We start from the raw sequence: 15054 nt of genomic DNA on the forward strand, positions 1-15054 counted from the left end.
CGTTTCAGGCCTCACCATTAGGGAGGAGCTAGGAGCCCCGCTGTGCAGCGAGCAGATGAGAAGAATGGGGAAGCGGGGTGGTGGGGGCGCAGGGGGGGACACACGGGAAGGCAATGCCGGTGACAGGGATGTGCACCACGTAGCAGCAGGCCATGGGCAGGGCTGACCCGGTGGCTATCCTGCCAGCTCTCACCCCACCCAGCTTCCTACTCAGAGGGCAGCACAGAGGGGCCCTTAGGCGACAGCCTCTGGGGCCCCAGAGGATGGGTGTGAGACCCCACAGACCAGGCAGGTGGCTAGGGGTGAAAGTGCAAGGGCAGACCTGGCTCTCATGGGTGTGGGTGTGCGTGTGCGTGTGTCTGTGCATGTGTGTGAGCGCGCGTACACAGGTCTCTTTCCACAGCACTTTTTAAGCAGAAGCAAAAATGACTGGAGAGGCTTAGGGATGTTTAGCATTCTCTAAATGGGTGACAAGTGAGAGGTCAACGGCTCGTTGGAGGGGAGTTGGGGTCCAAGCCAGAGCCCACGCGGAGGGTAGAGAAGGGGCCATGGAGGCAGGGAGGGCAGAGAACCTGGGCCCTGACAGCGATTCGCTTCCCCTCCCAGCAAACAGCGGGCCCCGCCACCGCACAGGAACAAGAATGCCGGCAAAAGGCCTTTACGGAGTGCGGGGGGTCCTCAGCACAGGCCCCCGGGGCTGGCAGGAGCGAGGCCCGGGGCTGGGGGGCACCAGGCCCTCGTGAGGCACCTGCTGGGCCGGGCCACAGCAGCAGGCGCCACGTGCGAGTCAGGGCTCTCTGGGCGCACGTTCTGCTGACACCCCGCCCCTGCACACAACAGCCCCGCTTCTCTCCGCTGGGCAGGCTGCCCGCAGACTCTGTCCTCACTGCCTCCGGATGCCAAAGCACCAGCTGCCGCCCCAGCGCCTGGCACCACACCTACTGCAGCTGGCGGGGCCCAGTTTCCTGAGGCCACAGGGCAGCGAGGCTGGTGAGGACACGGGCAACATGGGGACAGTGGAAACCTGCTCTGCCTACCTGGGGGCTCCAGTGGGGAGGCTCAGAGAGAATAAAGGGGAGGAGTCACGCAGGGACAAGAGGGGAAGGTGCGGAGGGGGGCCAGGGAGGGGGAGAAAGATGGGCCATCGGGACAGAAAGGAAATGGTGGCAGCACAGCTGAGGTGAGCGAGTGAACGTCTGAATGAAGACAGGAGCGCACTGGGAGGGGACAGGACGGGGATGGGAAGAGGGCCAGCCAGGAAAGGGGGACAGCGACCTCTAGGGAACGGAAGCCAGGCTTTCTCTGGACTTGACTGCTTCCATGGCAACCAGGCCCGCTGCCTGGGCACCGGCGGGGTGGGCCGGGGGGCTCAAGGACCAGAAAAGGGATGTGTTTGACCTTGGGTTTGCCACACATACTCGTCCCTCCCAGGAGCCAGGCCTTCCCTCCCACTCCCTCACCTTCACTGCAGTCAAAGAGAATATCCATAAAGGGAGTGTCAGGCAGAAAAAAGGAAAGAATAAGGCAACCACATGCAAAAGTGATTGGACAGAACAAAAGAGGCCAGGGACAAGGAGAGGGGCGGGCCGGGCTGGACCGCGCGGCCAGGGCGCAGCGGAGAAACAGGCCGGCCTCGCTGCCTCCCGCTCTCCTCGGGTCTCCTAGGAGAGGAGGCAAAGCCAGCCGCTCCCTCCGCAGCGAGTCTGCATGACCTGATTCCCAGTGCAGCCCCGACCCCGAAGGCCCCGGACGGAGAGGCCTGGGCAGCAGAGGGCGCCCGGAAGGGTGTGAGGAGAGGGACAGAAAAGAGACAGACGTGCAGGTGTGAACAGGAAACCCCAGGACGGTGGGAAGGACAGAGAGAGACCCTGAGTGGGGAGGAGGGCAGCAGGACCTCAACGGGTTTTGTGGGGGACTCTCAGGGAAAGGATGCGGAGGCTGCCAGGTCTGGGAGGAGCAAGACCTGAAGCACCAGGGGGCGCTCGCCCCCATCTCATAGCCCAGACCACCTCTAAACTACAACTCCCAGCAGCACCCGAACAGCAAGCTGAGCCCCTGGCACAGGAACGGGGCAGTCACCCCTGGCACAGGAAGGGGGCAGTGGCCCCTGGCACAGGAAGGGGGCAGTGGCTGATGCGTGTGTATCTCCCAGGCCAGGGCGTGTGGAGCCCACCGGTGTCCCAGGTCTAGGGGAATGTGCCTGGAGACCAGCTGTGGTCCTGGATTTCTGAGCGACAAGAGGGACAGAGCAGCTGCCTCCTTTCCAGCCCAGCCCAGAGCCCTCCTGCGAGAAGGTCCCCGGCCCCCTGCCCCTCCCGCTGGCCAGCACTACAGCTGTCTGCTCTGCTCATTTGGCACCTGCTGCCTGGTAACATCTTGTACTGCTCCCCTGAGAGGAAGTGCGAGGTGAGAAAGACCTGGGCACGAATGCTGGCTCGTCCACCAGCGCGGTGACCTTGGCCAGGAGGCAGCATCTCGGAGCCCCCGCTTCCTCCTCTGGACAAAGGAGCTAATCACGGCCTACCTCGCGGGTTGCCGTGGGCATTCGGAGCAGAACAGATGGGCGCGACTTCCTCAACTGTGAGCCGCGCCACAAATAAACGCCTCTTGTGCTGGCATGTGCGTGGCAGTGTGCGCGCCCTCCCTCTCTCTCTAGACCAATGAATAATTAATTCCTCTGGACAAAGTCTGCACTTTGCATGTCCCACGCTTTATTATGCTTATTTGTTAGGATGTCAATGAGCCCCTGGAGGACAGAGACCATCCTCCCACTTAGAATCCAGGTGCCGAGCACACGCCTGCTCCTGAGCGGGCGCGGGGGAAGGCTGGGGCACACAAATGAACACCCCAAGCGCTGTCCTCAGGAGCTCGTTCCGGTGAGGGAGGCAAACAGGTCGAGGGACATTTACGACACAGGGAGACGAGCGATATAACGGACGTGTCGGCCAGGGGAACACCAGAGTGTCTGGGGGCCCAAGCGGGGGAGTTTGGGGCGACGTCCCGGCTGGACGGCCTGGCTGCTTTTCCCAGAGTCAGCTGAAAGGGATACCGACTCGCTGGGGAAGAGGGCAGGGATGGCGGCCGTCCAGGCCCACAGAACAGCGCGTACCAAAGAGCACAGGCAGGACCCGCAGCCCGGTCCCTGCACCCACTGGCGTTCCTGGAGGGGCTGTGAAAGTGCCCTGCAAACTTAGGAAGGAGAATCTCTGAAGAGAGGCAGCCTCGGTGCTAAACACCCGCAGCCCGAGACAGGCTCAAGGGCCGCGTCTGGGGCTGGGGAAGGAGGGACGGGGGGGGGGGGGGGGGGACACTTTGGCAAGTGACAGGTTCCTCCTCTGTAAACCCCAGGCAGCAAGCCCTTCCTTCCACAGAGGGTCGTGGAGAATCATTTAGGTGACGCATGGGGTACATGCGTATTATAAACACCACACCTGCAAACCACACTTAGATGATTAAATGGGGGTGGGGGGAGGGTGTTACCCCGCTGCCTGGTCCACCAGAGAAACATACTCTAGCAATGAGTCTGAACAACTGCCACAGAAAGACATCGGGTCCTAGACAGAGGTCACCGGGACAGCTGAGCTTTGGGGAAGGAACGCAGGTTTTTTCACACCAGGGCAGGTCCCGGGGGCCGCAGAGCGGGCACACCTTTGCCCAGTAACCTCCCCCACGGGAAGTGCAGTTTGCCTGCAGGGGGCAAGGGCTGGGCTCTCTGGGGACCGTGGGGTCACTGACCTTTCGTCGGCTGGTGCACATCACCGGCTCCTCCTCTCCCGGCCCCCCCCTCGGAGAACAGTAAGGACCCTACTGGAGAAGCAGAATTGGGGAGTCAGGCACAGGGGGCTACCCAGCCATCCCACCCCAGCCTTGGGTGATGAAGGGCCCTCTCCAGGGCAGAGGTCCTCTCGCTTGGAGGTACGAGTTCGGGGCGAGGGGAGCTGCTCTGGGGATCCACTTGCTCTGGGGACTCTAGGGAAAGAGCCTGCTGACAAACCAAGACCCCAGAAACCCCATCAGACTCATGACCACCAGATTCTGCCCTGTTCCCAGGAGTGAGGAGGCGGCGGAGACGCAGAGGCCTCGGGCTGGTTCAGGGGCCTGTGGCCAACACCATGCGCACCGGCCGGCCCTCAGCACCTGGAGGCCTGAGCTCCGCCGCCAGCTCCTGGCTCTCACCCTCTCTGCCGGGTCAGAGTTCACACTCCTCAACGCATTCAAAAGCCTGACACAGGCACCCTTCCTCCAGAACTCCCCAAGCCACACCTCTCCTCCGACAACCCTGGCTCTCTGACTACACCTGGTGCGCTGAGAGAATGCTCTTAATGTCCCCTCTGTCCACGGCTTTGCCAGTTAGCCTGTGGGCGTCACAGGGGCAGGGCCATGGTTTCTGTTCGCACTCTGTCCCTCCGCTGTGTCTCCAGAGGGCTGTGCACACCAAGGGCAGTCCTGACTAGCCGGGGCTCCTGTTTAGTGGGGAGCCCTTTCCCAGGGGTGCCTCCTTGCTCTGGACCACCCGGCTTGTGAGCCCCAGGCCTCCTCTCCCAGGGCCCCACCGGCACGTGTCACGATGCCTGGGTGCCAGGTCAGCTCAAGCTCTCCACCCACCCCTGCCGGCGACGTGTGTGCTTAGTGCCCGGCCCCCAGGCACCCACACCTTGCCAGACCCCATGGGATGAGGGGAACTCAAGAATGGAGTTTAAAAGCCCCTTACTCCCACCCCAATCCCAAAGCCCCAGAGCTGAAGCTGGAATAACACCTGAACTGTGGACCGTCCCGGGGAGGCACGACCCTTTTGGCCTTCGTCTACGACAAAGGTGGGCCCCAGCCAGCACCCCCAGAACCAGGCACTGACGGGCAAGAAGGACGTCAGTGAGCCAACCAGGTCCTGACTCCCCACCTGGGACCTCCTCTTTCCTGACATTTCTTGCCATAACGTGGCATCCCTACCAGAACCACAGGCCCCTACCTCCCAGACCTAAATCCACCCCAAACTCCAGATCTGAGTCTGTCTTCGTCCTGTAGGCCTCTCCTGCCTCCGCCCTGAGGGAGATGAGCCCAGCAGAGGGCTGCCCTGGGCAGGGAGCAGTGCCGAGAAGGCCACGAGCTCAAAGGGAGGCCTGGGAGGTCCTGACTGGCAGGGCCACAGTCGGGACTCCTGGGCTCTGCCCGGTGCTAACCGCCAGGGCTGGCTGAAATGGCGGGGACTCGGTCGAGGCTAAAAATAGATGCGCAGCCCCAACAGTAGCACCAATTAGTCGGCGTGATCACTAGCGAGCCACTTCATCGCTCCGGGCCTCAATGTCCTCCTCTGTTCAACAGAGTCAGAGCCGTTCAAAAGACACAGGGTGAAGGCCTGCAGTGGGACAGCTGTGGAAAGGGGGACCCCACGCCCGGGCTCCCCTACTTTCCCACTCACTCCATCGTGGGCACAGGGGGCATCCCACAGCAGCAGGGGGCGGGGACCAGGTGCCTAAAATCCTATTTCTCCAGCCCCTGCTTTTCTCTTTATACTTGGATTGACAGAGAAGAAAGAATGACCAGAATGAGTGGAAGGAAACAAAACACCACCATGAGAGAGAGAGAAAGCAAGACACACCACCAGGAGAACGCAAAAAGGTGACTGGAGACACGGCAGGAGTTCAAACATCTCTTGATGTCAGAAACCAAGGTGAGATGCGGGCGGATGGAGCGTGGGGGGGGCGGCGGGTGGAGGGGGGAGCACAGACACGGACAAACCCCCACCCCCACCCAGCACCCCCCAAAAAATAAAGACATGGCAGAGGAAGGGGATGGGAAGGCAAGGAAGGGGGGGCCAGATGGAGGAGGGGAAAGGAGCACAAGGGGGGGGGGCAGGAGATCCAGGCGCAGGTGGGGGCAATCCAGTCCAATCCAAAGCAAACCAGAACTTCAAACCATACCTTCGCTGTTTAACGTCAGGTGAGCCGGACCTTGGAGAGAGGAAGGAGAGAAAGAAAGAAAGGAAAAACAAAACAAAACAGAAAGAAGAAGAAGAAAGGAAAGGGGAAAGAAACAAAGAAAACACGAGTCATCAAAATCAGCCAGAGAGAGGGGAGAGAAGCTTTTGCTGCCACAATTTAAAAACCCTTTTAACTTGTGACAGACATCGGGGGGAGAGCCCCCAGCCCAGAAGCTGAGGAGAGGGGCCCGATGCCGAAACAGAGGGTGGAGGGCATGAGAGGGCAGAGAGAGGGGGTGAGGGTGCAGGCGGAGCCGGAGGGAGGTGGGGCAGGGAGTCGCTGCAGGGGGAGAGGAGATTTTGGTTTCTTTTTTTCATTCTTGCCGGAAAAAAAAAAGGAAAAGGAGGAGAAGCAAGAGGCTGGGAGGGCTGCTTTTTCCTTTTTCTTTTTTTCTTTTTTTTTTTCTTCCGGGAGACGGAGAGAAAAAAAAACGGTCAACGAGAAAAAACGATTCGGATGGAGGAGAAAATAAAACACGACACAAAACTCAAAGCCACCTGGAGAGAGAGAGAGTGTCCTGTTAGCGTGGGCTGAGTGGGCACGGGGGACACCCCCCCCCACGCCCCATCCCTGTCACCCCTGCGATCCTGGCAGAGGAGGGGAAGAGGGAGCCCCACAAAAGTGAGCTCTGGGAAGCATCTGCCCCGTTCCAGGCCCGTCAGCTGCTCCTCCCACACCCTCTATGGGCAGCGGCACCCACACACCTGACTTCTGTAAGGAACCGGGCTGTGGGGGACAGAGTGAGTGTAGAAGCAGGTGGGAGGAAGCAGGGTCTAGGGAGACCCTGGAGCAAGGCCGGGGCCAGGGATTCTTCCACAGGGAGGACTAAGGGCCGGGGCCAGCGCCCTCGGACAGCCAGGGGCAAAGGGGACAGCCACGACCTTGGGCAGAAGGCCCGGGTCTGAGAGGTCAAACCTCGCTCCTAAGTTGTTCCGTGGCCCCCTGGCCCCGCCGGGCCCGCTCTGAGATGACCCAACGCTGAATTTTGAACATGGAAAACGGAAGCCCTATTTCCAACGCTGTGAGCAAGAGCAGCGGGGTTTTTCAGGGTTACCTCGGCCCCGTGAGAGAGCCTGGTCAGCCCCGACCCAGGGCACCCTCAGCCTTAGGGGAGGACTCTGGCCCACGGGACCAGGGCCCCAGTCCCCACAAGCCACGAGTCAAGGACAGCTCTCCCCAAGAGGCTGGCCACACCAGCCCCACAGCTGGGCTGAGGCCCCAGGACCCGAGCCGGCCAGCCAGCCCCACCAAACCTCAGCCCTCCCACACCCCCACCCTGCAGCCGTGGCGTCTGGCCAAGAGGGTGGGAAGGAACAGCCCCACAGGAAGAAGGGCGCCTTGAAACCATCCCCGCTGCTGCGCCATGGGATGGGATGCGGGCCCCGGGCAGAGAGAGCGGGGCCGGGGCAGGAGCATCCAGGGCCCGGGGCTCCGGGGGACTCGGAGATGAAGCGGAGGCTGGTGAGCCTGGGTTCGGGAGGAAGGCACGAGGGAGCCAGGAAGGCGTGGCCGGGGGCCAAGGCCCAGCTCCTGGGGGAGATGTGCTTCGTGGCACCCGCTTCCTCGGCGGCACTGGTCTCACCCCACCTCTGGGTCTGAGGCCGGATGGGGCGGGGGACCACAGCTAAGGGCTGCCTCAGGGCAGGACAGCTCTTGGAAAGACACAGGTTTTACTCACAAAACACGGGGGACCATCTTACTGGAATGCCCCACCCACGCCTTCCCCCAAGAACTACCGGCATCTTCTTCCAAACCCCTAAATCCAGGACCCAGACCCAGAGCCCGAACCCCTCATCTACCTCTCCCTGGCAGAAACAGACCTGCTCAGGCTGCTGGGAACCCAGGCCTGGAAGCCGTGGCTGTGCGCCTGCCCTCTGTCCCCCACAGGCCTGTCCTACTGCGGGGGGGGGTGGGGGGGGCGGCATCTCTCCCCTTGCAGACCCTTCCACTGCCCAGCTCCAGCGGCCTCATTAGCATGCGGCACTCTCCTCTGTCACCACGGCAACCAGCTGCTCGGCTCCCTCAGGCGTGACAGCACCAGCCATCTTGGTGAGGGGAGGCCAGTCCCCTGCCCCGTCTCCCACAGCTCAGCCCAGCCGGGCCCAAGGGTGCTCTCCCTAAAGCCTGCCTCCCACCACCCTGAAATCTCTGCTCCTCCTCATGCCCAGCTCCCCCCCCCCCCGCCCCTTCCATCCCCACCCCCCAGGTCCACCTGTGGCATCACCCTCCCACCACTGGAGGAGGCTGGCTGTGACGGATGCATGAGCAAGGGTCCTTCCTAGGGCACTTTATCTGGCTGCTTCTGTGTCTTCTCTCTGCTACAAGAGGCTGGGGGGTGGGGGAGGAGGGGAAGTCGGGATCCCCCAAAAGGAGATGCTCAGCAGGAGGCTGGGAGCAGGATGTCTGGGTTCCCGGGAGAAAGCTGGGCCTGAGACACAGCATCCAGGGGCGAGAAAAGAGGGGGAAGGCACAGAGGACTCAGACCTGAAGGGGGAACCTCACAAAGGAGGCCCAGCCACCCCCGGAAGCCACCCCCTGCAAACCCACCTCCCACTCTGTCCCACCGCCTCCTCTCCCACCAACATCCCCAGAGGGCCAGCGTGGGAAGGAGGGAGCTGGTTACAGGGGACAAGCTTGGAGAGACACACAAGCAGACATGTCACAGACACACACACAGAAGCATCACACACTGGGTATGTACACACACAGGCACACGCCCGACATACGGGCACACGCAGCGTCACATCCAATCCCGCAGACTCCCCTGCCGCCCCCAAGAAATGGCCAGGTGGCGTCACGGGCCTCGCCCTGCCGGTCCCACCTGCTGGGAAAGGTGCTCCCTTCTCCCTCGGCCCCGTCGCCCCCTTCTCCCTCTGCCATCCAATCCAAGCGGCCCCCGCCTGCTTCTCTGGCCTGGCCCTTTCCCGCCCCATTTCAAGCCTCTCTGCCCCTCCCTCCATGAGTGTCCTTCCTCTCCCCACCTCTACTTACCCCTCCGCTCCTTCTCCTGGACCAGCCCTCCCCCTCCCCCAAGCCTCTCTCCTCCCCCCTTTTCCTCGCTCCCTTCCTCCCTTCATCTCTCCCTTTGTTCCGGAGGAGACATGACATCAAGAGCAAGTAAAAGTCACATCAGCACTAAATCTTATCTGCAGCCCTCAGAAGGCTGCGGCCACCAGCCACGCAGGCTCTCACGCACAGAGGTAAACACTGCCACGGAGACGCAGACACAGAGAGGACAGATGCAGACACAGATGCAGACACGCCTCGGGGCACAGAGATGTGGGCCACGCCACGAAGACACGCGATGGAGGCCACACCGCCACACGCAGACGCATATACACAGCAGTATGTGCAGACGTGCACAAAGAGCCACACACACACACACACACACACACACACACACACACACACGGGCGCCTGCAGGCCAGGACCGGGGACGTGAGGGCATCCACAGAGAAGAGACCTCACCCAGAGAGACCAGCCAAACTGTGGGCACCACCAGGAAACACGATGCAGCCCACACTCAGGCCCAGAGCCCCGCCTTCTTCCCTTCCCGGGACTGCTGGTCCCCTGCGCCTCCCAGGGCAGGGCCGGCTGTGTCCCTCCCACTCCCGCTGCTTCTCCAGGAAGAGAGAGAACACGGCAGGTGTGGTGGCTGGGATGCCACCCCCGCTCCTTGCTGCCTGCCTCTCCGCGGTGACCACGGGAGCGCCCAGCAGCCCAGCCTCCCAGTCTGGGCATCCAACCCAGGCTCCCCTCTCCCAGACCCGGTCCACCCGAGGAGGAAAGAAACAGGGAAGACCAATCCGAGAGGTAAGGTTCAGAGAACGAGGGGACCCAAAGAGAGCCTGGGACCGGAACAAGAGACGGAGAAAGAGCCTGGGCCAGAGCCCTGGGGGAAAACCCAGAGAGAAAGGGCGGCAGGAAGAGGCGTCAGGGAAGGATGGAGAGAGACCCCAAGGAGAGCCGTGGCCTGGGCTGAAGGAAGAAGCAGGCCACCCCCACCTACCCGCCCACGGGGCAGGGCAGGGGCCGGGGCAGGGGCCTGCTGCAGTGTGGGTCAGACCAGAGAAGCTGCCCCCTACCTACTCCCTGCCCCGGGGACAGCCCCCACCCACCCTCTGCCGGACTCTCCAGACCCGGGATCGGATGGTACCCAGGAGCTCCCAGCCCCACCCGCCCCGTCTGCAGGGCTTTCCTGAGCCTCCTCCTCGGCTGGGCAAAGCAGTGTCTCCGCACGCGCTCTGGGCGCTTTAGAATCCTCCAGCCCCATCCCTCCGCTCACAACCCGTCTCCGCCCTAAGGAAGAAGCAAGGCCAGTGGGCAGACTGGCGCTGGAGACGGGCAGTGCAGGGCCTGCCCTCTGCCTGGCAACCCAATAAGGAGGGACTGGGCCAGAGGTCGGGCCGAGGCCACCAAGAGGGTGCCCAGACATCCTTCCCGGGGCAGGGGCAGGGGCAGGGGAGGGAGCCCTTGGGTGGCCAACGATACCCCCTCACACAGGACCCCACACAACTGATCCGCCACTCAGTGAGCCAAAGGCCCCACTCACCTTCCATGGGGTGCTCCTCTGCAGGCCAGCAGGTGCAGGAAGGGGTGCGGCAGGGAGAGAGAGAAAGGAGGGCTGTTAGCAAGGGTACCAAGGACAGGGCTCCAAGGAGACTGATGGGGTCAAGGTCCCCACGCCCACCCAGGCCCTGACACAAGCCACCCGACCCGGAAGGCTCTGCGGGGGATGAGACAGAGACCGAGGTGTTTCTTGAGTCAGTGCCTCACACACAGGGTCACACAGGCCGCGAGGACCCAAGCCTCATGTTACATTTCAGGAAACTGAGGCCCAGGGCAGGGCAGTGACCACTCAAGGTCACGTGGAAAATGGGCAGCAGAGGCGTCCCGCCTCCCAGGCACACTCCTCCCTGCATTCCAGCGCGTCTCTGAGACAGATGGGGACACGCTCATGCTCCGTGACACACTGACACACATAGGCCCTTTTGGATCCAGAGACACACATAATCTCTCACACAGCTCACACCCAAAGCCTTTGCACAGGACCCAACGCCCCCCTCCACCACCCACCCAGGGCAGAAGTCATGGGTATGCAAATCAGAAAACACAGTCCTGCCTCAAAGTGCTGTGTGGCTCCCACCCCAGTCACTTAACCTCTCTGAGCCCCGGTCCCTCTTCTGCAAATGTGAGAGGGGTGAATTAGAGCATTTCTGAAACCCCTTCCAGCTCTGGCTTGGGGGTTCTATGATACATGCCTTCTTATCATCTGAGTGAGGCAAGGGGCCCCCGGCTGGATGGGCCACTTCAGTGGTGGGAGGGGTGCAAAGGCAGTGGGCCAACTGGGCCCATCCTAGGGCATGGCACAGCCTTCGGGCAGCCAGCCCGCACCTAGTGGGCCTTCCTGGGCCGGGCCAGGGCTTGCCAAACGAGTCCGGAGAGAAGACAGAAGGAAGAGAGGACGGGGCAGCTCCTCCCACTGAGCTACCCCTCCCGGAGCAGGCTGGGCTCTGGCCTTTAGAGAAGCAACAGGCGGGAATAGAAATAGCACAGCCTACAAACACACAGACCCAGTGGGAAAACACAAACACACACACACGCGCACACACACACGCATGTGGGCCCCAGGATATGCGCGCATACACGCCAAAAGCTGTTCAGTCCATATTTAGACCTGCGAGCACACACCATCTCCTCCTACCTCCAACCTCATTTTGTGTTATTTGCTCATCCGCTCTTTGGAGTTTAGCTATACTCCAGAAACACATACTGTCATTTATCATAACGTATGCCACCCCCACAATCCACACACTGGCTGAATGCAGAATCGATACCCCCACAGTGATCTCATACACAGTATTAGATGCATGCGTACCACCACTTCACACGCTCTCCGGGGACAAAGACACGCCCTGCAGTGAACACAGCTCCGTTTCTCGGTCTGTCCATCCACCTACCCACCCACCTACCTACCTATCTCCCATCTTCCAAACCTGCCCCCACGCGCCCCCACATATCTACACGTGTGAGCCATGCTTCTGTGCCACACAGAGCTTCTCTCTCCTGACAGCTGCCTCCCTGAAAGCCGTGTCTGCGCTGCCTCCTCAAACAGACGGAATCCGTTGCATCTGGGGGCCTGGCGAGCTGAGGAGGCCCTCGGGGAAGCCCTGGCTCTCCCGCACAGCCGTGTCAGAGCGCTCTGGCCCCGGGTGCGAAGGCCCTGCTCAGTCATCTCCCCGGCACCTGCACAAGCTAGGAGGCACGATGGCCTCCAGGTAACCCAACACGGCGGGTGATTCAAAAGGCACTGTCCCCTGCCACCACCCATCGGGGTCAGGTGGGAGTCGGGGTCGGGGCCAGGGTCGTGCTGTGCTCAGGAAAGCGAAACAATCAAGTCTGGTTTGCTGCCTGTACGGCCCTCCCGCTCCTGCCTCTGAGAGGTGGCACCTGGGGACTCACTGACCTCGCTTTCTTTGCTGCCCTTTGCTTCCTGCTGGTTCACCTGTGCCCCTCGCCCGCCATCCCAGGCCCCTCCAGGCTCAGCCCCACACCCTCCACACTCTTCTCCCTTCTCCTCAGTGATAGGTCACTGCTGTGGCTTAGGGACCCCCGAAACTGTGCCTGCAGCCCCACCTCTTCTCTGGGTGCCAGTCCTGCACCCTGAGCTGTCCGCTCCGCAGTCACACGTCTGCCATCCAACTCCACCACTAACACCACGCTCCACATCTCCACCCCCCTGACCTGCGTCTGGCAAAGGCACTGCTTCCGGTCAGCACTTCCTGAGCACCCACGAGGCGACCCACACCCTGCCAGGCTCCAGGGATCCCACTAGTGCGCCACGCGCCACGCAGCCCCCAGCATGTGCCGGTGCGCATCCGCCTCAGTGCGCCTGCGTGAGCTCAGCCGTATCACCTACCTCCTTCCGACAGAAAACCCCCTGAGCACAAAGCCCCCGTGGCCTTTGTCCAGTCACCAGGGCCCTCCCCCTCGCCTGTTTTCCTGCGTTAGAATCCTGCTGGTTGGTCTCCCTGCCCAGCCTGGCTCTCTTGGCACCGGTACCAGATACACCTGGCCAAATACGGCTGTGATCAGCGTGCACACAACACACACATGCACACACTCTCAGAACTTTCCAGTGACTCTTCTGTCCTCTTGACCTGGTATCCGCCTGCCTTCGGAAAGGCTCCCACTGAGTGTCTCATGGGCTTTTCACCCTCCACATGTCCCAGATGGACCTCAATACCCTCCCCTGCAGGCCCCCGCCCCCCGCCAACATTCCCTGGTCAGGTTAGGCACCCAGCAATCGGCCCTGCTCTGTCTTCATACCAACCCCCATGCCCACCCGTGCCACCTTCTAAAACTAAAAACTAAACTAAGTTCCTTTGCATCCCTCCATCACCATCAGCACAGCCCCAAGGCCAGGCCCTCCTCAGATCCTCTCGTCAGAACATTCCTAAGCCTCTTAGCAATCTCCCCCTACAGCCGGTCTTTTCACCCTGCAACACGGCCCAAAGTGGCCAACCAAGTCACGCCCCTGAGTAAAACTCTTCAGGGCGCCCTCGCCGGTTTGGCTCGGTGGATAGAGCATCAGCCTGCAGACTGAGGGGTCCCAGGTTCGATTCCAGTCAAGGGCACATGCCTGGGTTGTGGGCTCGACCCCCAGTGGGGGGCGTGCAGGAGCAGCCAATCAATGATTCCCTCTCATCGTTGATGTTTCTATCTCTCTCTCCCTCTTCCTTCCTCTCTGAAATCAATAAAAATATATTTAAAAAAAAAAAAAAAACTCTTCAGGTCTTACCAGGGCCTCAGGAAAGTCCATTCACAGTTTGACCACACCTCCCTGCAACCGCCTTTCCTGCAACAATCCAGGCTCCAGCCACACCCAATTTCTTCCCATTTCCCTACCGGCCACGTCTCTGCACAGACGATTCCCTCAGCTTGAAACGCCCTTCCCCATCCTCACTCTTCCAGTCCTCAGCAGCCTAAACAAGTCGCCTCTTGCTCCTTATAAGACCCGGTCAATACAGCTCCGTCTGTGTTCTGAAGTGACCTCCCTCCCGGGCAGAGCAAGCCAGCTCTCCACATGCACATTGTGTCCTTATTCCCGTTACCGGGTCTGTCTTGTGTTTCCATCTCTGCTTCCTGACTGGACTGTGAGATACCCAAGAGCGAGGACAATGTCTCATTCATCTCTCGATATCTAGCTGCTTGCACAGTTCCTGGCTCAGGAAAACACATGGCTGTGTTTGTTGAATGAATAATAGAAAGCAATTCTCACGTAATTCCTGGCTGTTTCCATGTACTGTATCATTTCCTTACCACCATCCCCTGGGCGTGGGTACTGCTACTACTCCCTTGTAGAGATGGGAAAACCAAGGCTCAGAAAGCGGAAGAAACTTTTCCAAGATCATACTGATCATGAGGGGCAGAGTCAAAATCTGAGCCCAAATCTGTTTGGTTTTAAAACTCGCAATGAGCCCTAGCAGGTTTGGCTCAGTGGATAAAGCATCGGCCTGTGGACTGAAGGGTCCCGGGTTCGATTCTGGTCAAGGGCACATGCCTGGGTTGCAGGCTCCTCCCCATCCAGGATCAGGGTGTGTGCGGTAGGCAACCAATCAATGTGTTTCTCTCACATCGACATTTCTCTCTGTCTTTCCATCTCTCTTCCACTCTCCCTAAAAATCAATGGAAAAATATCCTCGTGTGAGGATTAACAAAACAAAACAACAACAAAAACTTCCAGTGAAACTGCATGCTTGGCCTGGAAGTCAAGACTCCTAGAAGCTGCCTTTAATCTACAGTTCTGATTTCATCTCCCACAAAGCACCAAGGTCTCGGTCTCCTCCCCCTCCCCCTGAGGCCCCTGACTCACAGCCTCTGCCTGGTCCATGAGACTCCTCATTTAGGCTGTTTCCCTGATGGGAAAGCCCTGTCCTTTCCTTTCCAGCCCCACAAACCTCACTCAGTCATCCTGCAAGACCTGGCCAAGTCCCACCTCCTCCTTGAAGCCTTCCCTGACCACTAGGATTAACAATCACGGGAGCAAGAACAGTGACTGGCACATTGTAAAGGA

General features: G+C 60.6%; 1 protein-coding gene across 5 annotated transcripts in view; it reads right to left on the bottom strand.

Annotated features, from left to right (window-relative positions):
* NRXN2 (neurexin 2) overlaps positions 1 to 15054 on the bottom strand; it is a gene marked incomplete at its 5' end in the record, with an annotated part of 95681 nt that overhangs the window by 72665 nt on the left and 7962 nt on the right. For 3 of the 5 annotated variants that reach the window (XM_079789280.1, XM_079789288.1, XM_079789287.1), the window contains 3 exons: positions 3736 to 3807; positions 5919 to 5948; positions 10531 to 10548. In XM_079789280.1, coding sequence (XP_079645406.1) covers positions 3736 to 3807; positions 5919 to 5948; positions 10531 to 10548 — 120 coding nt within the window. The remainder of the gene's footprint in view (positions 1 to 3735; positions 3808 to 5918; positions 5949 to 10530; positions 10549 to 15054) is intronic. The other 2 variants (XM_079789286.1, XM_079789289.1) reach the window with 2 other exon arrangements.

The sequence above is a fragment of the Cnephaeus nilssonii genome (genome assembly GCF_951640355.1).
Source record: "Cnephaeus nilssonii genome assembly, chromosome: 13".
Lineage (NCBI taxonomy): Eukaryota > Metazoa > Chordata > Mammalia > Chiroptera > Vespertilionidae > Cnephaeus > Cnephaeus nilssonii.